The following is a 23,863-nucleotide window of genomic DNA, read 5'->3' as shown; positions in this document are numbered from 1 at the left end:
AGGGATGTTTCTCCACTTTCTAGTATCTTCTGCAATTTCTCGCTTGGGTGTTTTAAAGTTCTCATTGTTGAGATTCTTTACTTCCTTGGTTAGGTTTATCCAAGGTACTTTATTTATTTATTTATTTTTTTGATGAAATTGTGAATGAGAGTGATTCTCTGATTTCATCCTCTGTGTGTTTGTTGTTACCATATATGAAGGCTACTGATTTCTGTGTATTTATTTTGTATCCTGCTACATGGCTGTAGGTTTTGATCAGCTCTAACTGTTTGCTAGTAGAGTCTTTAGGGTCCTTTATGTATAGAATCATGTCATCTGCAAATAATGATAACTTGATCTCTTCCTTTCCAATTTGTATCCCTTTTATGTGTGTCTCTTGCCTTATTGCTATGGCTAAGACTTCCAAAACTATATTAAATAAAAGTGGGGACAGTGACACCCTTGTGTTGTTCCTGATTTTAGTGGAAATGCTTCCAGTTTTACTCCATTTAGTAATATGTTGGCTGTAGGCTTGTCATAAATAGCTTTTATTATATTGAGATATGTTCCTTCTATTCCCAGTCTCTGTAGGGCTTTTATCATGAAGGGATGTTGGATTTTGTTAAATGCTTTCTCTGCATCCAATGAGATGATCATGTGATTTTTGTCCTTCAACCCGTTTATATAATGTATTACATTTATAGATTTGTGTATATTGAACCATCCTGCATCTCTGGGATAAAGCCTACTTGGTCAGGGTGAATGATCTTTTTGAAATACTTTTTGCATCTATGTTCCTGAGGGAGATTGGTCTGTAATTTTCTTTTTAAGTTCTATCTTTGCCTAGTTTTGGTATCAGTGTGATGCTGGCCTCATAGAAGGAGTTTGGTAGAATTCCTTCTTTTTCTATTTCCAGGAAAAGCTTAATAAGCAATGGTGTTAGCTCTTCCTTAAAGGTATGGTAAAATTCAGCAGTGAATCCATCTGGGCCTGGGCTTTTTTAAGTTGGGAGATTATTGATAACTATTCAGATCTCCATGTTTGTTATAGGTCTATTTAAGTGATTAATCTCATTTTGATTTAATTTAGGTAGGTCATATAAATCAAGGAACGCATCCATTTCTTTCAGATTTTCATACTTTGTGGAGTATATGCTTTTATAGTATGTCCCTATGATTTTTTAAATTTCTCTGGAATCTGTTGTGATGTTACCTTGTTCATCTCTGATTTTATTAATTTGTGTCTCTTCTCTCTTTCTTTTGGTCAGATTTGCTAAGGGTTTATCAATCTTGTTTATCCTTTCAAAGAACCAACTCTTTGTTTCATTAATTCTTTGGATTTTTTTTTTTTTTTTGTTTCTATTTCATTAATTTCTGCCCTAATCTTTATTATTTCTTCCCGTCTACTGATTTTTGGTTTGCCTTGTTCTTCTTTTTCCAAGGTTTTATAGTGAAGCATTAGGTCGTTTACTTGTGACCTTTCTAATTTCTTTTTTTTTTGGGGGGAGGGTTTGAGGTAGGGTCTCACTCTGGCTCAGGCTGACCTGGAATTCATTATGTAGTCTCAGGGTGGCCTCGAACTCACGGTGATCCTCCTACCTTTGCCTTCTGAGTGCTGGGATTAAAAGCGTGTGCCACCACACCCGGCTTCTAATTTCTTAATATAGGCACTTAAGGCTATAAATTTACCTCTTAGAACTGCCTTCATTGTGTCCCAGAAGTTTTGATATGTTGTGTTCTCATTATCGTTTGACTCGATAATTTTTTTGATTTCCTTCTTGATTTCTTCATTGACCCATTCATCATTTAGCAGTGTATTGTTTAGTTTCCATGATTTTGTGTATGCTCTATAGCCTTTCTTGCTACTGATTTGTAGTTTAATTCCATTGTGGTCAGATAGGATGTAAGGAATTACTTCAATTTTCCTGAATTTGTTAAGATTTGCTTTGTGTCCTAATATATGGTCTATTTTAGAGAATGTTCCATGTGCTGCTGAAAAGAATGTATATTCTGTACCCTTTGGATGAAATGTCATGTATATATCTGTTAGGTCCAGATGCCTCTCTGTTTATTTTTGCCCAGGATGACCTGTTAATTGATGAAAGTGGGGTGTTAAAGTCACCCACCACCACTGTGTTTGGTGTTATCTGTTACCTTAGTTCTAATAGTGTTTGATGAATTTGGGATCCCCCATGTTAGGTGCATATATGTTTAGGATTGTAATGTCCTCCTGTTGGAGTGTGCCCTTAATCAATATAAAGTGACCTTCCTTATCTTTCTTGACTAACGTTGGACTAAAGTCTACCTTGTCAGGTACTAGGATAGCAACCCCCGCTTGTTTTCTAGGCCCATTTGCTTGAAACACCATTTTCCACCCTTTCACCCTAAGATAATGTCTATCCTTTGTAGAAAGGTAAGTTTCTTTGAGACAACAAATTGTAGAATCCTGCTTTTTAAACCAGTCTGAAAACCTATGTGTTTTTGTTGGGGCATTTAAGCCATTGATATTAAGAGATATTATTGAAAGGTGTGTATTTATGTTTGCCATTTTTATTTTTTTTATTTTATTTTATTTTTTTGTGGTTCCAGTTCTACCTTTGCTCTCTTGTGTTAACTAGTATTTGAGTATTGCTTGTTTTTTTTGTAGGTTCCTTATATGTGTGCTTTTCCTTTTCTTTAGCATGGAGGATTCTATCAAGTATTTTCTGTAGAGCTGGTTTTGTCTTCAGATACTCCTTTAACCTGCTTTTGTCATGGAATGTCCTTATTTCTCCATCTATTTGAATGGATAACTTTGCAGGATAAAGTAACCTTGGTTCACAGTTGTTATCTTTCAGAACTTGGAATATATCACTCCAAGCCCTTCTGGCTTTTAAAGTTTGTGTTGAATAATCTGCTGTAATCCTAATGGGCTTGCCTTTGTAGGTAACTTGATTTTTCTCTCTAACTGCTTTCAATATTTTTTCTTTGGTTTGTGTGTTTAGAAGTTTGATTATAATATGGTGAGGAGAGGTTCTCTTCAGGTTTTGTCTGGCTGGGGTTCTAAAGGCTTCCTGTATCTGCATTGGCACCTCTTTCCCAATTTGGGGGAAATTTTCTTCTATGATTTTGTTGAAGACGCCTACTATGCCTTTGGAATGGAATTATTCTTCTTTTACTATGCCCTGAATTCTTATATTTGATCTTCTCATAGTGTCCTGAATATCTTGAAATTCCCACTCATACTTTTCTATAAGTTTGTCTTTCTCTTTGTTGGACTGTATTAGATCTGCCACCTGGTTTTCTAGCTTAGATATTCTGTCCTCTCCTTTATCCATTCTACTGGTGAGATTTTCTACAGAGTTTTTTATTTAATTAACTGTGTTCTTCATTGCTAATAATTCTGACTGGTTTTTCTTTGTTATTTCTATTTCCTTATTTATGTCTTGTATTGCCTTCTTTATTTCATGAAATTGGTGTCCTGCGTCTTCTTTGATTCCTTTGATTTCATCTTTGAGTTCCTCTTTGACTCCTTTGATTTGTTCTCTGACTTCTTTGAACATATTTACTATCATTCTTTTGAAATCTTTCTCAGGCATTTCCTCTAACTTGTTCTCACTGGAGGTCATTTCTGATGCATTAATACTTTTAGGTGGATTTATATTGTCTTGCTTTTTAGTGTTTCTTGTGTTATAATGTATATATTTTTGCATCTTGGGTTAAGGTAATGCTTGGATTTTCTAGCTTGCTGGGTATTCTTAGCTGCAGGGTAGGAGCTTAAGGTGTTAGTTCTGTCTCTTAAGACTCTCAGAGTATCTACAAAGGCGCTCCTAGGGGTTGAGTTGGTCTAGTTCTCTCGCTGTTCCATGTGTTCTTCTACCTTGTGGTCTGCTCCTCCGTTGTTCACTGCTGTTCTCCCTTCATGTTATCTTGAGTTCGCAGAGAGCTGTGGTGTGAGTGGGAACTCCCCTTGCCTGGCTTTTCCTGAGGCTCAAGCCAAGCGCTGCATCTGCGGTCTGGTGTTGCCCTGCCAGATGCTCTTCCTCCGGGCCTTGTGGGCTCTGGATGCTGTTTCAATTTCCTATCCACCTCACTTTTTAGTAATAGTGTGTATTTTGCTTTGGGTGTTTTTTTTTTTTTTTTTTTTTTTGGCTTTTCCCTCCCTGTGCTGCTTTGGCATGGTACCTATCCTGCCATCTTAACCGGATGTCCTAAACAGGCTTTTTTTTTTTTTTTTTAATGTTCAGAATATCCTTAGCTATCACAAAAATGCTAAATAATACTTTGGGATTTATTTCACCCCAGTCAGAATGGCTGCCATCATGAAAACTGATGACAGCAAATTCTGACGAGATTATGGGGGAAAGGGAACTCTTACTCACTATTAGTAGGAGTGTAAACTTGGCAGCCACTATGGAAATCAATGTTAAGGTTCTCAAAAAGCTAAAATTTGAACTATCATATGACTGATATAACTAATCCTATGACCAAAGGATTTATAGTATGAATATAAAATGTTTATGATGTGCATTCTTACTTTGTTACAGCGACAAAACACTATCACAGAACAAAAGAAATTGCAGGAGAGAAGTAGTAACCAGCTTAGCAGGAGGGATGGGGCTCAGAGGAGTCTGGGAGCCCAGTGAAGAGAGGACATCTCCTGTCGTACCAGTTCAGGGCAGGTGCCCAGGGCAGCTTGTCTCAATTCTTGAAAGCATTTTGAGTATTTACTTTATAATTACAAAATATAATTTCGTGGATGAGCAGATGAAAGCCATTATGATGATACCATTTTCCCCAGTTCAGCACATACTGGAATTTTAAAAAATATATATTTTATTTCTATTTATTTATTTATTTGACAGAGAAAGAGAGAGAATGAATGGGCTTCCAGCCACTGCAAAGGAACTCTAGATGCCTGCGCCCCTTTGTGCATCTGGCTGATGTGGGTCCTTTGGCTTTGCAGGCAAATGCCTTAACTGCTAAGCTATCTCTCCAGCCCTGGAATTTTTTGTATATTGTTTCATCAAGTCTGCCTTGCCCCTAGGAGTGCTGTCAGAAATGATTTTATTTCTTTTCTGTACAAGGAAAATTTAAGATGAGGGAAAAGCAAGAATTTTTGAAGTATTTATGCATACTAACTAGTTATGTCTATAATTGTTCCATCAATATATCTAGAGATTCTTGTATATATTTTAAACAAAACTAATATTTCAGAATTACCAAAACTAGAGGTGGTAAGCATGTACTTTCACATCTAAGATAGTCTAGGACTAAGTTACTTTATATGCCTGGTTAATAATACAGAGGTCAGGCAATGTTTCAGGTGTTACATTGTGAAATTAAGTCTGATGAATATGTACTTGAATCATGTGTTCCATTCCAATGAGAGTACTTGTCAAGGACTGTAACACAAGCAGCTGTTGATACCTATTCTAACCATGGGTGGTTAGAGTGGAGCCAGACTCTTAACCCAGACAGGAATGGTTAGGGCTGCCAATTTGATACAGAAGCCAACATACTTTCTATAATGTAGTTAGTATTACATTTTCAGTCTTGCAAATTTAGAAACAAGCCTTTTGTATTCTATTTTTTTGGCAGCTCTATTGCAGTCTCAAAGGTAAGATTAGTTTTATGTTTGTTTTTTTTTTTTTTCCCCATTACCTTTCCCTCTACTCTCTTTCGGGAGGACTACCAGTAATAAATATTTACTTTGCTTATAACTGTGTTACATACTTACTGCATTTTAGCTTTATAACAACTGAAAGAAGACTGTTTATCCATATTTTGGAAAACTAAGGCTCAGACATGTTTAGTCACAGGTATCATAGATTATACATACATAGTAGAACAAATGCTGTTACCTTTCTGTGTTCTTTTATATACAACATTTAATTCCCTAACATCAGCTAATTTCTTCCTAACTTTTAGTTTTTTTCTTTTGTAATGCTTAGATAAGTTTTCTGGTAAGAAATTAAATTTTGTATATTCTGGATTTATGCCCTTTTAATGCATGCCAGGCTTTATTTTAAAGTGGAAGTTATATTTACAGTAGAAAAGTCATGTAGAAATTTTGGGAGATATGGTCACACCTTGGTCTTTTGTTTGAAGGTTTAAGTGTGTACTTCCTTTTTCCCCTTTCTTATTCTTCATTCCTCTCATCTTTCCTTCTTTCCTCCTCCTCTTTGTTTGGGGGTTATGTACCTGGGATCAAACTCAGGCCTTCACACATGCTCAGCAAGTGCATTGCTTCTGCTAAATCCCTAGTGCTCTTTTAAAATTGTACTTTTGAATTTCAGTCACAGTTTCACAATATTACCTCAGCTGTCCTTGAACTTGCACTGTAGTTCAGGCAGTCTTTGAAGTTGCAGTAGACCTGCCTCAGGCTTTTGAGTAGCCAGGATTACAGGTGTAGTTGAGCCATACGCCTGGTGCTTCTGTTATTTCTGAAGCTGCTGGAAGCTTGCTGCAGTATGTAGGTCCAGAAATAGCTTTGGTCTTACTGTCCAGATCCTTCACAGAGCCCATGCCTCCCTTAATGTCTTTAAACTCTATAGCTGTAGCCTCAGGTGCTTCTCTTTTCCAAAGTACTTGTGATTTTGCTTTGTATGTGATGAAAATCTCCTTGGCACCTCGTAGCATGAATGTAAAAGAAGGGAACTTATATTTGGAGCAGTGAAGTGACACCCAGTGTTTTCAGCTTTCTTTCAGCCTCTCAGAGATGACATTTACTTGAGATAAATTTCCACTGTTGTGACACTGGCAAGGGTATAGTAGTGTGTCACAATAAAAGGATGACTTAGGCTCTTCTGGGTTTTTTTTTTTTTTTTTGGTGAATTTAGTAAATTCACCCTCAGTGACAGTCTTGTTCTAGAGAGTAAACTCACACAGGTCTTCCATGTTACCAACCTGACTTAATAATTCCATGTGGGCTTTCAAATTTGAGGACATGGTGACAAAGGAAGTGATAAAATCAGGTGTTCTTGAGGTGATGCAGTTATTAACAGTGGTCTTTATTTTTAATGTCTCTTAATTGACAGCTCTGTAGTTGCAGGAAATAATAGCAGTTTTACTCACTGAAGTTCATGGTATATTTTTTTGTATAGATATAGTTTGTTTTGTAAAAGTATGTGAAATTTCCAAAACACCTAGACTAAAGCAGTTAGCATGTATTAAATCTACTTGCTTAATGTGGGATTAAATATAGAAAGCTGTAGCTGTATTTATGTAGTACTCATGTTAATCCCTGCGACATACGTTCTTATGTTTTACATTTTTTACTTATTTATTTGTAAACAGAGAAAGTAGATGGATGTGCCAGGACACCTGCCACTGGAAGCTAAAGATGCATGTACCACTTTGTGCATCTGTTTTATATGGGTACTGGGAAATCAAACCCCAGGCATTAGGAATTAAAAGCAAGTACCTTAAACTGCTAAGCCATCTCTCCAGCCCTGGATCATATAAGCTTTTATTTGCCTTTACTAATGCATTGGATAGCAGTTGATATGTGCTTGGTGTGCAGTAAAACATTAGCTAAAACAAATAAAAAAATGTTTGGTTTATGTACATATATTCCCTTTATAGTACTTGCAAATTTTATGAACATATTACAGTTTATATGTAACTATTTTTTCTTTAACTTTAAATTTAATTTTAAATTTCTTTTAAAATAATTATGACTTGTAATGGGATGGAGTTGTATTATTTTATCTTCTTTTTGGAGACAGAGTATCACTATGCAGCCTTAGCTGGTCTGAAGCTAGGTCTGTAGACTAGGCTAGTCTCAGGCTAGTGACAATTCTTCTGCCTCTGTCTCCTAAATGCGTGATTACCATTGTGCTTCACCAGACCAACTGGCACTTTAAGTCCTTTCCTGTTCTTTATAAAAAAAAATTCTATGTATTTATTTAGGGGAGATAGAGAGAGATCGGGAGAGGGAGAGAAAATGATCACACTAGGGCCTTTAGCCACTGCAAACAAATTCCAAATGCATGCTCCAACTTGTGCATGTCCTTATGTATGTGCTGAGGAATCGAACCCAGGTCATTAGGCGTTTCAGGGAAATGCCTTAACCACTAAACAATCTCTCCAGCCCCCAAATCCCTGTGGCTAGAGTTTTTATTTGTCTGTTTTGTTTTTGGGATTTTTGAGGTAGGTTCTCACTCTAGGCCAGATTGACCTGGAACTCACTTTGTAGTCCCAGGCTGGCCTTGAACTCACAGCGATCCTCCTACCTCTGTCTCCCAAATGTTAGGATTAAAGGTGTGCATCACCATGCTGGATAGCCTTTTCTGTCCTTTTAGAGTGACAACTGAAGAATTAATGCTTTTAATTTGTTGAGTCCTTCATTGTTGCTCTAATCTAAACTTAGAACAACCATTTCAGCTTTAATATACGAATTTTAGAGATGACGTTACTGAAACTCAGAAAGGACAGACAGTTAATCCAACTGCATAAGGCTAGTAGGGAAAGTTAGTATTTAAGTTTGGATTTGTGACTCTGTTTCTACCCTTTCAGCTTCTCTACCATCTCAGGTGATACACAGCAGAAAGTTCCAGGGTAGCGCATGGAGGAGAAGCAAGTTGTGTGTCAGTGACTGGAATGTGTTGGGTAAATCAAAATGAGCAAAAAATGAAAGTTCTTTAAGTTGGAAGTGATAAATGTGATTTAGTACTTGGTAATAACATAATTGTGAAAGTAAGCTTAAAGATGCTTTTACTTAGAATTTAGTTATGTGCTTGGATTACCTGATTTTATAACTTTTTGTTGACATTCTTCCTAGGTTTGAGTGGCCGTTTCTTTGTCACCACTCTCCCAGCATTTTTCCAGTAAGTTATAAGAATTTATCAATCTTACAATGATTAGAAAGCAGTAACTATACCAGAACATAATGTCTGAGGAGAGAAGATGATGTTGCTACAGTGATAACTGTCAGGAGAGAGGATGCCTGGACGTTGGGGACTTTGTTTCAGTCAGGGAAAGGTAGTAAGGAAGGTTCAGAGGATACCTTACTGATAAACATAGGGTGGGGTAATCTCAGTAGGTATTGAAGCCAACCAAGTAAAGAAAGTCTTTTCCAATAAAGGAGATAATACCATGAACAAGCTGTGAAACACCGTCTAGGATGTGTGGCTGTTTCTGCATATCTGGTCCACAAGATGCAATTGGATTATATAGGGTGAGAGCCTTGGGTGTGGCAGGGTAGAAGAAAGAAGAGTCTTTGTGGTGGAGTCAGTAGGATTATCTGTGGGAAGGAAGACCTGTGAACAGCCATTTGTAAGTAGTAAGTGCTATTGCTGGAGCCCAGAAAGTCAGGTGAGATTTGGGAGATTGGAGCTAGAATGGAGAAGATAATGTCAAATATCTGTGCTGATTCCAAATGGAGAAGTTCAGTCAGAATGAGATGAACCAGAGATACATACTGAAAATCCCTCACCATTGAGGTAAACAGCATATACTGCAATATATCTAGAGTGAACACACGTAATGAAAGGAGAAGCAGGGAAGGAGAGAAGCTAGGGTTGGCCAATTTAGGACATCTTCCATGGAGTGATCAGACCAGTAGGAAGAAATCTAGAGAGCTCATGTCAAAAAAGTTAAACTAAGGCATCTCAGCTTGCAGGAGCACTTGCCTAGTGGACAAGGCCCCAAGCTCTGTTCTGAGTATTGCTGAAACAAAATAAAAACTAAAGAGGGTGCTGCTCTTGGACAATGCTAAGGAGAGGTGAAAGAAATACAGCAGGAAAGTGTTCCATACATATGGCACTTAGGATTCTTTTGGGGATGCCCCCTTTCAGGCTGAGCAAGTTAAGTAGAGATATGGGAGCCAAGCTCCCAGCCTCACTGAGTATTATATGAAAAATGGAAAGAAAATGACAAATGTAGACTTTCCCTGGGAAGTCTAACTAGGCAGAGAAGCAAATGAAGAAAAATGAAAGGTAGATATGAGTTTAAGCTGCAGTGTCTATTACAAGATTAGGAAATTGGATGACATGCAATTTGAAAAATGGATATAATATTTTTTAATGTGATGACAATGACTGTCTTGCCAAAAATTTCAAAATAATTGGCTGTAAAGTGATGAAAAGTGACTTGCCAAATTATATACCACTGGGCATTTTGCTGGTAGTACAGATTGTTCAGTGTTAAAATAGAATACCCAGTGCTTTTAGTGAAGAGAATATCTCACTTGTAATAGATGAAATTAATGTATGCTGTCTGATTTATGTCCAATTATACTTTTTCTTCAGTTGATCTTATTTAAAATACAACAAGCATTCACATGTGTAGTCCGCAATTATTATAACTATTGTTATTATATGTAAAATCCATTGTTTTAATTAATTTATTTTTTACTTGTTTTTATATTCTGTAGTGCAAAAGATGGAATATTCCGCCGTTACCGTGGACCAGGAATCTTTGAAGATCTACAGAATTACATCTTAGAGAAGAAATGGCAATCAGTTGAGCCTTTGACTGGTTGGAAATCCCCAGCTTCCTTAACGTAAGTACTACTTAATAAAATTATATTAGTTATTAATCCTAAATCATATCAGTAAAATAAGGCTTATGGGCCTTAGCAGTCTAGGTTTTTCTTAACATTCTAATCTAGTTTTCTGTGATTGGTCCACGTAGTTTTTCTGATTTTGTAATTCACACGTTTCAAGCAGTTGTAATCTAGTGGGAATTGAGTAGGAATTGATTTGTGTGAGTTACAGAAAGCCTTTCCTTCAGCTTTTGTACCAAGCCATGTTGACTATTTCCTCTTTACAAACATGGTATTGAGTGCTGTTTGCCATTCTTTCTTCCTTTTAAATAATTGATATGATGGAGGGACAAGGGTTTCATTAATTATACTTAGTATAGGAAATATCATTGTATCTTATATAGAAAATAATATCAATGATATATTTGGCTGCCTGATAGGATTTTGCCAGGGATTTTTTTTTTTTAATTTTTATTTATTTATTTGAGAGCGACAGACACAGAGAGAAAGACAGACAGAGGGAGAGAGAGAGAGAATGGGCGTGCCAGGGCTTCCAGCCTCTGCAAACGAACTCCAGACGTGTGCGCCCCCTTGTGCATCTGGCTAACGTGGGACCTGGGGAACCGAGCCTCGAACCGGGGTCCTTAGGCTTCACAGGCAAGCGCTTAACCGCTACACCATCTCTCCAGCCCGGGATTTTTCACATGATGGGAACCATGTAAGACATGGTAAGATAGGTAAGGCTGAACCATAACAACTATTTCCATGGTTGGTTTTAACTTTTAATGGCTATATTTGTAACTAATTTTATTTGGACATATTGGTATATTTCTATTAGCATAGAAATAACTGACAACATTTCAGAAATAAATGGCATCTGTATTAATATTCAGGAGACACATAAGTTATGCCAGAACTAACTCACCTCTGGCATTTGAATCTACACATTTGATAATAACAGTATGCTGGACACTGCTGTAGGTGCTGGGTGTTGAAAAGTGAATGGCACAGATTTGGTTCCTCAATAGCCTTCCCTTTGGATAATTAAAGTTAGTAAGTCACATTGGAGCCGCAAAGAATCAAACTCTAGTTAGAACTGGTGAGAACACACTGTATCAAGATGGAAATACTGTGAGGTCTTTGTCTGCTTTAGGTGGACTTGCTAGGAGAAGACTGCAAGTTAAGATTGAAGAATGGGAAGAACAAAAGCCCAGGGAAAGAGCAGGAGGAAGCATATTCCTGGGAATGAGTGTAACCTACACATGCTGCATGATTTCAGAAAGAGACTGGGGAGCAGTGTGGTGGCCAGAGTACAGTGAAACGGGAGAACGGCAGCCTAAGTTGTGTCATAGATAAAATGAAGATTAATTGCACAGGGCCTGTGGCCACAGTTAGGAACTTGTGTCCCATGATTCCAGGAAGCAAGAAAGATCAGAAAGATCAAGACTGACAATGACATGGTGACATTATAGGCCTGGAAAATAGTGACGGTACAGTGGTAAGGCTAGATAGAGACAGATTTCAATGGGTTAAAGACATGGTGCTGAAGAAGAACTAGCAAAGACTGCACTTTGGGAGAATTTGTTCTGAAGGTGGCAGATACTGCATGCTGCGGTGGCTGATCTCGCAGGGGCAGAGTAAGTGCTAGTGGAGGAAGAAGGGATGGCAGGAAACCATGCCCTCCACAGGACAAAGGAGTAAAATCCAAAGCACAAGTTGGGGCAGCCTGCTGACAGAGCCAGGGGCTTATGGGTGTATACCAGGCTCAGATTTGTTGGAAGAAAGATAAGAGAGATCACCCAAAGGCTTCTAAGGGAGTGTCTGGAGTAGTGTATGAGGTTTGAAAGGAAAAAGAAAAGGAAAAAAGCAGTGATCTCAGCTTCAGCCTAGAAGGTGGAGCAGGGGCCTTCTTGTACTTCCCAAGAGCCACCAGAATGCATGGTCTTCTCTAGAGAGAAGGGCTCAGGATGAAGAGAGAACAGGATGACTATCAGAACGTATTTGCAGCAGAGTATTCATGGAATCTAAATGTAAAAAGGGAAGTGAATCCAGCAAGAAAACTAAAAGTAGGGTGACCAGTACAGGTACAATACTCCTGCTCTAAAGTTTTGATTATTTCTCCATATTTAATATGACCATGGGTACTTTTTTTTTTTTTCTTTTTTAGGATGTCTGGAATGGCTGGTCTTTTTAGCATCTCTGGTAAGATTTGGGTGAGTACTCAAATTTGAAGAGAGGGTTTTATGAATAAAATTACAGCTCTTAATAATAAGAAAATGCACACTTATAAATACTTTTTTGTATATGTATGTGTGTGTGACTGTGTATATTCTTTCCCACATGGGCACATGTATACGGAGGCCAGAGGACAACCTCAGTGTTGTTCTTAGGAATGCCGCCCACCATTTCTGTGTGTGTGTGTGTGTGTGTGTAATGCACATCTATGTGCCCATGCTATATCCTTTGTACTCACCTGGAGTTCTGCTCCATCACTCTTTTTGTAGTTCTTATTTGTGCCTAATCTGTAACTTTTTTGTGGGGGGGGTTGAGGTAGGGTCTCGCTCTAGTCCAGGCTGACTTGGAATTCACTATGTAGTCTGAGGGTGGCCTTGAACTCACGGTGATCCACCTACCTCTGCCTCCCAAGTGCTGGGATTAAAAGTCATGTGCCAACACGCCTGGTTTAACTGTTTTTTTAAATGAGCCCCAGTGATTTTTATGGAAGTACGTGGCCATGTCCAGCTATTTATGTGTGCCCTGGGGATGAACTCCAGCTGTTTCTCAGGCTTCCTCACTTCCTATGTTTGTTCAGGAAGTGCTTTTAACCACTGCTCTTCACCCTATTCTTTTTAAAGCCAAGGCCTGTTCTGTCTCACTGGCCTAGAACTCACCAAGAGTAGAGTTGTGGCCAGTGAGTCCTGGGAATCCTCTTGTCTCTACTTCCCTAACTCTAGTCACTGTGCATGCCATCATGCCTAGCATTCTTTTAAAAATACTTTATTTATTCATTTGAGAGAGAGAAAGATGCAGATAAAGAGAGAATGGACATGCCAGGGCCTCCAGCCATTGCAAATGAACTCCAGACTCATGTGTCACGTTATGTTCTGCCTTTACATGGGTACTGGGGAGTCAAACTCGGGTTGTTAGGCTTTGCAAGCAAGAGCATTAACCTCTGAGCCATCTCTCCAGCCCATGCCCAGCATTTTTAACGGGTGCTGGGATTGAACTCAGACCCTTGTGATAGTGAGGCTAGTACTCTAAGGAGTGACCCAGCTCTTAGATATATGTTATAATTCCAGTTTTCTTAATGTAGAGCTTCTTGTGGTAATGTGTGTTTATAGAAAGGCATAATTTGAACAGGGACCAGTAACAGCTATGTCACTCATATTTTCTGAGGTGGATGGCGAAGTCCTTCTCACAGCAAAAGGTCTTATGTGGTTTCACTTCACCCCACTCTCTCCTTAAGAAATATCTGTTCTCATCACTGACTGTCTCAGCAGGCACGAAAGTTACTCTGTGTGTTTAGGATTAGCAAAATACAGACTGAGAGAAACTACCTGTGTTTTTTAAAAAAATATTTTTATTTATTTGACTGAGAAAGAGGGAGTGAGGGAGGGAGAGAGAAAGGGAGAGGGAGAGGGAGGGAGAGAGGAGAATTGGTGTTGTCAACAAAAAATTTAAAAAATATTAGTGAATTTAAATCTTTTTAAAGTTATGATTGAAGGTTATGATGTAATTTTAGAACTAAATATTCAATTTACTGTGTGAAGCTGGGTTTATTTTATATTTAGTTCAAATTAAAAAGGTGATGTTGATATGATAAAATAGTAAGATTGTTTCTCAAGCACACTGATGCTTATTGAGGAACATTTAAGAATATTTTTATATCTTACTTTCTTCTTGTATATCCTGCCTTCTAAGATGGAGATCTACTTCAGAGTTTTGGAGGGTTTTGTTTTATTTTGTTTTCTAACAATAGAAGTTAATCAATTTAGATTAAGGGATTTAGTCTTTTCGGGTTAAAATTTAACTGATTTTTTTTTATTTTACTATTTGATATCACATTAAACAATAACATACCTGGTATTTTTTATCTATGTAGTTTGTATTTCATGTGATTTCTATGCTCTTTTATTTACATTGGTGACAAATTCACAAGCACTGAGCAAACTGGGAGCTTTTCCACTTGCAGTTTGTTGAGTCATATAATCTGTGAGCTATCTGAGCTCTCTAACATCTTAATGTCTAATTCAACAGAATAATCATGATAGGTGGTATCATATAACACTGACAGTAAAATTTTGGCACCGAACCTAAGATAAGTGTGCATGAAGAGATGGGTTTCTTTTTCAGGCTAAGAGGTCAGATAGACATTGAGCATGACTATGGCTTCTGAAGACTGTCAGGAACAGGCATAACTGATGCAGACTAGAGTCTGCCCTTGGTCTTCCTATTCATAAGGTTTGGTTTCTGGCCTAGTGAGATCCAGTCATTGACATCCCATAGGTGTCTGGTTTCCAAACTCAGCCAGTCCTAGAGGAGTACCCTGCCTACTCACTTCACCCATTTGCTTTGTATAAAGGTTGGATATCTTAACTGTGGGTAACATCATCTACTTGCTAGTCATCTCTAGCTAATGTGTTGCTGCAATGCAGTTATAACCACCATATGGTAAAAGAGGAGAGAGAGAACCCATACGGGTAAAGTCACAGAAAATAGAAACCTTTGTGTAGGAAAGAATCAGAATGGCTGATGCCAGTGGGACAGGGTGGTTGATGTCAGCTCATGTTCTGTGGGTGTGAAACTGAGAGACTTACCTGCATGAGCACATAGAGAGATGTGAATACTTTTCAAAAGAAAGATGAAGAGGATTGATTAGGGAAAGAGATAACAAAACATGGGTATTGTGTCTGTAGAAAAATAACTGGAGAGAGGTCAAGCAGCCATCAGCCTTGATTTTCTTTGATAGTGGAATTATAGCTGATCAAAAAAAAAAAAAAAACACCACACCTCCATAGCCCCTGTAATCTTTGATTTTTTTTTCTTTGTTGTTGTTTTTGTAATGAAAAGCAGTGAAACAGTAGCAATGTCTAGAAGAGCAGAGCTCACAGAACTCGTGATTTCTTAGTCTTTGTTTTTTTCCATAGGAGTGATGCCAGCTTCCTTTTCTGACATGTAAAGATAAAAGCTGGTCTTCAGAGTCCTGTCCTGGCACTGAGATATTGTAAGGCAAAATTTCTATGAATTGAGGGCTTTTGTTTGGTTTGCATTTGCCCTCCCTAACTTTAAACCAATTTATTTATGTTCATGTTTGAATAGCCCTGAATGAGGAAGTCTTGCCTTATACGTTATCTTTGTACGTTAGTTCTTGTAAGCTTTCTGACACCTAGTGAAATTGGTAGGTAATTTGTACCACAATGTGCTGAGTAGATGATCTATTTTCATTCAGATTATTTCACTCCTACCATGATACTATCTGGCTATGTATTTTGTTGTATAAACTCATAGAGTAATTGTATGTTAGCTGTAATACCTGTCTTCACAGTAGTGTTGACATTCTACTTACCTCATTCACAGAAAACCTAGTTAATATACAATTCCAATTTCTCAGAAGAGACAGCTGCAAACTGCAGAATTGGTTCTAATTTCCCATCATAGTAGCAATATAATACTTTCAATTTTTAAAAAGTAACTAAACATACTGGAAAATATTAATACTGTAAAGGATGCTGTTGAATAAAGTAAATGTCATGAAAGTGATGTACACAAGATTGAATTTCAGGAAGTACTGCCTTTGGGTCTGGTCCAACGCAGGACTAGTAGTCCTTTGGCTGAGATTTTATCTGATGGCGTATTTACGGAGAGAGGTGCCTCAGCCTTCACCTTCTTTTCTCTTTTCACAGTTGGCTGCAGTGCTAGACATTGATACTACTCTGTTATTTGTAGAAACATGGCCAGTGTTTTCCACCTTATATACATGTATTTAACTGCATTTGCTACCTCTGCTATAGACCAGAACTCAAACTACTTAGCATAACCCTGGCCCCTAGGATGTACTTGGCAACTACATGTTTTTAATTGTGGGTATTAGCTGTGGTGACTTCATGTTTTAACTTTTCCCCTTGGTATGGGAAACAGAGGATACTTTAATTTTATTTACTTTTGAACTAAGGCTAGTAATAGCAGTCTTAAGATAAAATTCGGTGATGGTTTACCTAATGTATATTTGTATGAATACTTATGTACACTTTGCTTAAGGTATTTAAAACATTATTTTATTGGATTTGGTGATAATATGGTGTTCCATGAGGCTCTCCTAAGCATTACTATTACTATGAAAGGATGTACATGTGTGGCATAATTTAATAAGAAATGCTACATCCTTGAACAGTCTACGTGATGCATACTGCTTCCCATTTTTTTAAAAATTTTTTTATTTATTTGAGAGCAACAGACACAGAGAGAAAGACAGATAGAGGAATAGAGAGAGAATGGGCACACCAGGGCTACCAGCCTCTGCCAACGAACTCCAGATGCGTGCGCCCCCTTATGCATCTGGCTAACGTGGGACCTGGGGAACCGAGCCTCGAACCGGGGTCCTTAGGCTTGCTTCCCATTTTTATTACATGAATGTAACAGAATTTTAAGGCTTATAAGTACCTGGTGATTTAAAGACTAAATAAAAAACTTGAAAATGATTTTATTCTTAAGTTAACATTTCACATTACATAAAAAATTATAATGGCTCAAGAGGTTTCATTTTTTTTTGTTTAATTTTTTATTTATTTATTTGAGAGCGACAGACACAGAGAGAAAGACAGATAGAGGGAGGGAGAGAGAATGGGCGCGCCAGGGCTTCCAGCCTCTGCAAACGAACTCCAGACGCGTGCGCCCCCTTGTGCATCTGGCTAACGTGGGACCTGGGGAACCGAGCCTCGAACGGGGGTCCTTTGGCTTCACAGGCAAGCGCTTAAATGCTAAGCCATCTCTCCAGCCCAAGAGGTTTCATTTTTAATGGGTGCTGTGTTATGATTAAGCATGATGTATAATTATTAGGTGAGGGAGACAAAATCTATTGTAATAGAAGAAAGAGCTAGCAAAACAGTTTGAGCAGAGTTCTGTACAGATCTGGAACTCTAAAGAAAAACTCCTCAGGTTTACAGTTTCCCAGTGCTGGGAAATTTGACTTGTTATTTAAAAATCATCTGAGTAGTAGACTGGAGTTACAGGTAGAGAACACTATCACATGTAGATAGAATTACAGGTAGAGAACACTGCCACATGTAGATAGAGTTATAGGTAGAGAACACTGCCACATGTAGACTGGAGTTACAGGTAGAGGATACTATCACATGTAGATAGAATTACAGGTAGAGAACACTGCCACATGTAGATAGAGTTATAGGTAGAGAACACTGCCACATGTAGACTGGAGTTACAGGTAGAGGATACTACCACATGTAGATAGAATTACAGGTAGAGAACACTGCCACATGTAGATAGAGTTACAGGTAGAGAACACTACCACATGTAGACTGGAGTTACAGGTAGAGAACACTATCACATGTAGATAGAATTACAGGTAGAGAACACTGCCACATGTAGATAGAGTTACAGGTAGAGAACACTACCACATGTAGACTGGAGTTACAGGTAGAGGATACTACCACATGTAGATAGAATTACAGGTAGAGAACACTGCCACATGTAGATAGAGTTATAGGTAGAGAACACTGCCACATATAGATAGAGTTATAGGTAGAGAACACTGCCACATGTAGACTGGAGTTATAGGTAGAGGATACTACCACATGTAGATAGAATTACAGGTAGAGAACACTGCCACATGTAGATAGAATTATAGGTAGAGAACATCACCACATGTACACTGGGGTTACAGCTGGAGAACTATACCACATGTAGATAGAGTTACAAGTAGAGAACATGAATAGTGCAGTTACACTTAGAGAATACTGCCACATGTAGACTGGAGTTACAGATAGAGAATACCACCACATGTAGATTGGAATTACAGCTAGAAAGTACTACCACATGTGGACTAGATTTGCAGGTGGCCAACCTACATGCTCAGTAATTTTTGTTTCCTTTTGATTTCAGCACCTTCACAACTATTTCACGGTGACCCTTGGAATTCCTGCTTGGTGTTCTTATGTCTTTTTCGTCTTCGCTACTTTGGTTTTTGGCCTGTTCATGGGTCTGGTAAGAGAGAATGCCAATCATTGTCCTTGTCTTCAAAACAGTGTTTTCCTAAGATTGAAATGTGGCCTCTACAGTCAAGCACATAAGCATCCTTTTGTGTTTAATCTGAACAGTTAAACATCATTTGCTTCTTTGGTACTGTTTTCAAAGTTAATGTGAGACAAAATGAAAAATGAATTGAATTATAATTCCCCAATCCTGTCCTTTAAATATTCTGAAGATGTCTGTTGCCCGGAATATAGACAGTGGTTAAAGACTTAATGATGATCTTACTTGAATTGATGTTCATCTTAGATAACCATATATAAGCTGTGATTTCAAATTTTCTCTACTTGGTTAGAATAGTGTGATAGTAAGGCAAGTTGTGAATATACCCAAGAGGGTAGATGAGAGATGTTTTTCTTGTGTATATCCTCCAAATGAACCTCTAATCCTGGTCACCTACATATACAGATACACTGGCTTTCCTGAGGTAGATTTTATTAGATAATTCAAACCAAAGACTGTAATTATTATAGAAAAATAAGACTCAAATTAGATATCCTTTTTGTATATGAAGATTAATATCCCATAGTGATGTTTGTATTTTCTCCCAGCTGTATGGATGAGTTGCAACAACATATTCATTTAGTTTCATAGGGCTTTACAACTTTTGTCATGCTTTGTCACAGATTTGAATCTGTTCTATCTTCCTCTTATACTTGATCGTCTTAAACTCTTATATTGGTCATAATTACATAGTTTTAAACACTCTAAGGTGGAAATAATTGCTGAGTACCAAAAGTTTATATCCAATAATATATTATTAGGAAATGCTGTTTAAACTTCACAATTAAATTTGGCTCTCTAGAAAGGACTTTAAAAACAACCAAAACTGATTCTCAATTGGCATTTTAATAAATCACATATGGGTACAACAAAGTAACTCCTAAAAGCCAGAGGCTTGATTTTCATTTGTCATGAGAATTGTTTAGCCCCATCCTAACTCATCTTTGAGATTGGTTGCTGTTAACCTTAGATGTGGGGTGAAGCACAGCTACCTGTATGAATGGCCCAGTCATGTCCTGTTTTCTTCTACTAATTGTATTGTTAATGTGTGCCTACTGCCCACAGATACTTTCTGATTCTTTCCATTGCAGGTGTCCTAGCCTAGCACTCAGGGCCTTCTCTGAATCCCTGAGCCACAGGAATCCCACTTAGATGACTTAAGAGTAGATAGGCAGCTATGATGCCCACCTTTTCCTGATGGTGCTCAGGCCTTCAGGTCCACCTCCTTCAAGTGGAAGTCTGGATCCTTCTTCTCCCATGACTAGATGAAATCTCTCAGAGAGCTTTACTCATTGTTTATATGGCACTCATGTGCCATATGACTTTATATTAAGCTCACATTTTCCTATTCAACACTTTCCCATAGCTGTTATAGATTGAGCCTAATGGACCATCTGTCTGGTCAGTGGATACAAAGCATAATTCGGAGGCTCTTGGGAAGTACATGCACTGTACACTCACCATGAATCACCTTCCTTCCCCCCAGATCTTGGTGATAATATCAGAATGCTTCTATGTGCCACTTCCAAGGACTGCATCTGAACGTGGTAAGTGTGATATGCTCATGTAGGTATTTTTTGAATTATGTGGTGATCTGTAGCTTAACATTCTCTCTTGGGCTCTTATAAATAGTAAATTTCCCACCTGATTTGTGGGGTGACCAAAATACTGCAACTATCAAATTCTCCCTAAATATATGTTCACTACATAAATTGGGATAAAATGTATTTTCTGCTTTTTAAAATTAGAAAATAGTTCACATTGTGATTGCATTTCCCCTTCAGTCTGTGTCCTTCATTCCTCAGTGGGCAGTGTGATCTCTTTCCAGTTGGAACGAAAAGTCAGAAACTCATGTTTCTGAAGATTTTCTACTGTGTGCCACTATCTCAAGTCCTTCAACAGGAGTCTTTCCAAGTCCTTATATTGCTTCATCCTGGTTCTGGGCTAAATGGCTTAGATTCAGATACCTTTATTACTAGGTTTGAGTTTTATTGGGTGTTTAAATTAACTTGTATACCTTTTTAGTTTTGAAATTTTTGAGGCCTTGAGACTTTTATAGATAGTTGGAGAATATTCTTGTAAGTTACTTTCCTGTTGCTGTGAACAAGTACCTAACCAGAGCATGTTGGGGAAGGAAGGGGTTTACTGTGGTTTACAGTTTAAAGAGGAACTTTCATGCTGGGGATTACATGGTGCCAGGAGCAGATGCCACTATTCACATTGGCACATCAACAGGCAGGAAGTAGAGCAAGAACAGGAAGGGGAACTGGGCCATAAAATCTTAAGGCCCGCCCCTACTAACCCACTTCCTCCAACAAGGGTCCAACTGCTAAAGGTTCTGTACCTTCCCCAAAAGTGCTACCAACTGGAGAACAGATGTTCATTCATATGAGCCTATGGGGGACCTTTTATATTCAAACCACAACTTCATTGTTAAATGTCACAGAAACCCAGTATAAAGTATCATAGGGGTTTCTGGTTTCAAGTTCAGTCCAAATGGTGTTATGTTTGTGTCATTTGGCTCATTCCATGGCTTCCAACAGTCTTGACTCCCATTTTTAAGTGTTAGCAACCTTATAGGAAGAGGAGGCCTGGTCTTAATGACTCTGACTCCAAACTTGCTCAGCTTACATCTGAAACAGTCACTATTATCAGTGGGTAGCTGAGTCTTGTACACAGTATAAAGTACATAGCATGAAGGCATTTTTGTTTACTCTTACCAAAGTCAACATGGTCAGTAAAGTTTACAAAGATCTACAAAAGCCTTGGTATGGTGAAAGTCCCACCAGGAAATCTAACTGATGCTCCCTAGTTGCAGAAAGTTGTCACTTCCCAGTTCTTTACTTCACAGCAAAATACACTCATTTGCTGCTCTTTGTCCAGAAGATGCTTTTTTTCTCTTCTCCACAGAACAGGATCAGAGGCCTGAGGGGCCTCCAGGGACTGAGCAGCTGCAGGATGCAGAGGAGGAAAAAGATGACTCGAATGAAGAAGAAAACAAGGACAGCCTTGTGGATGATGAGGAAGAAAAAGAAGACCTTGGTGATGAGGAGGAAGCAGACGAGGAGGAGGAAGAGGAGGACAATGTGGCTGGCAGCGTGGATGAGGAGAAGTGTGACACCAATGACCAAGAGCTCTCACGGCAGGGCATTGCAGTCCAGGAGGCACTTGAATCTGGTGAGACTGGAGATGTCCCTGAGCAGCCCTGTCCAGCTGGCACACAGGAGGTGACAGAGGACTCATTGAGGCAGCGCAAGAGTCAGCATGCCAGTAAAGGACCCTAGGTTTCCTGGCATCGTTTCCAAGGACACAGAAGAAAAGTCAGTTTCTCTTTAACTCCTGAAAATTTCCCGAGTGAACAAGCCTCTCTTAAAGTATGATCCTAGTCTCACGGGTTGCATGGCTGGAAGTTGTTGTGTGCTAGGGAGAGTCTTTTGGGCACAATCAGTCAGCATGGTATTAGAATGTATGCCAGGACTTGGGAAGGGAACAAATTCATACACTTGGGGGTCCAGAGTCAACCAGAGGACCGCCTTCCCTCAAGTCCTCATTAGAGTGTTAGAGGTGAGGATGCAGGCCTCATGAAATGAATAAAACCACCATACTCCTGAACATCCGTGAAGTGCAGTGGAAGCCTTGCTTTTCATGTGTTGAGCAGTTATTTTCATCACATGTAAAGAAACACCAGATATCACAGCTTACAAATGATTTTTACAGATAGACATTGCAAGGGCCATGGATATAGCTACAGCTTTAGAAAGGAGCTTAGAAGTACATGCCATCCCTCTTGGCCACTCTGGTTATGCTTTATTTCTTACCTTTAAATTTTCTATCTTCTCCACTGTGGGCCTGCAAATTCCCTGCTCATCACAGCAGTTCCTTACTAAGAGCAGCCAGGTTTGCGTCCACCACCCTCCTCCTGATTGAAATGATTAGTGATCAGAATCCATACCCCATGAAGCCAGGAGTGCCAAGAACCTCTGAGAAGGCTCAAAAGGAAGTAGGAGTTTTATAGAACAGATTTATTTTGTTATTGTTGTTTTGTTTTGTTTTCAGTTTATCTTTTTGGCCAACACATAGTCTTCCTCTGTCCCTGTAACATTCCCTTCCACTAGCCTTCCTTGACCACTCTCCCCCACCCTCGTTTTTTTTTTTTTTTTTTTTTTTTTTTTAGTTTTGTTTTGTTTTCAGAAGTAATTCCTTTAGCTGCATTTTTTTTAAGCCGGAAGTGCTCTTAGTCTTACCAGTACACATTAGTCTGTCCTGTGGAGCCAACTTCAATGCTGTGTTGTTTAGTTTCCCACTCAAGATCCCATGCCACCTGAACTGCTTTAATAGTAATTGGAAAACCAGTTCTGCTTCTTTTTCAGTGATGTGCTTTTGGTAAAAAAAAAAAAAAAAAAAAAAATTAATGGAAATCAGTATCAGTATGGAAAAGATTTGAACTTGTTTCCTTAATCTTCTAGTGAATGATATCTTTGTAAATCTCTCACTATTCAATATACTGTGAGTATTGATGGAGCCCAGTTTCTTCTAAGAAATTCATTTATCTCCTCTCTTACCTGATATGTCTTAGAATAAACCCTTAAAATTAGATTCTAGGCATAAGAGAGATGCAAAAAGTCAGTCTTATATCCTTTGAATTGACACAGAGTAATAAGTATAGCTTTATGGTCATCTTTTTAAAAGAATCCCTTTCTCTGTCCCTGTCTACATGGAGATTGCTGGTAGGGGAAGGTTCAGTAACTGCCCTCTGTTACATGATGTCTCCAAAACTTGCACAAAGATTTCTGTTCTGACAGTCCATTTTTAGAAAAGGCCTTTTCATGTTTCTAATTTAGTTGACTATCATCACTTTGTTAAGAGTTACCAATAACTGTCTTCAGACAACATTATGACTTTAAGCCCAAGGCTAGCACAGAGCTGAATGGGAGACTCCTTGTGTTTTTTTCTGCCCTTCAGACAGAGCCTCTTCATCCAAAGTGCTGTGGTTCTTAGTGGCTGTTCTACCTTCCTTATAGAGCTAACCTATACCTGCCTTCCTATTATTGGTCTTCTTTGTTCTGTCGTCAACTGAACAAAGTGTTCAAGGAATGGTAACTTCATTCTCAGAGTGACAGAGTGATGGAGTAAAAAAGATTTCACAGTT

At 38.4% G+C, this 23,863-nt stretch overlaps 1 protein-coding gene across 1 annotated transcript in view; it reads left to right on the top strand.

The window, feature by feature from the left end:
- Tmx4 (thioredoxin related transmembrane protein 4) overlaps positions 1-22,326 on the top strand; it is a 39,111-nt gene extending 16,785 nt beyond the window's left edge. The window contains exons 3-8 of the mRNA XM_004661449.2: positions 8,743-8,788; positions 10,336-10,464; positions 12,614-12,659; positions 18,565-18,666; positions 20,201-20,261; positions 21,625-22,326. Coding sequence (XP_004661506.2) covers positions 8,743-8,788; positions 10,336-10,464; positions 12,614-12,659; positions 18,565-18,666; positions 20,201-20,261; positions 21,625-21,998 — 758 coding nt within the window. The 3' untranslated portion in view covers positions 21,999-22,326. The remainder of the gene's footprint in view (positions 1-8,742; positions 8,789-10,335; positions 10,465-12,613; positions 12,660-18,564; positions 18,667-20,200; positions 20,262-21,624) is intronic.
- The last annotated feature ends 1,537 nt before the right edge of the window (positions 22,327-23,863 follow it).

Source organism: Jaculus jaculus, chromosome 8 (assembly GCF_020740685.1).
Source record: "Jaculus jaculus isolate mJacJac1 chromosome 8, mJacJac1.mat.Y.cur, whole genome shotgun sequence".
Taxonomy (NCBI): Eukaryota; Metazoa; Chordata; class Mammalia; order Rodentia; family Dipodidae; genus Jaculus; species Jaculus jaculus.
Note: the sequence above shows the minus strand (reverse complement) of the source record. Positions and strands in the feature narration are given on the sequence as shown.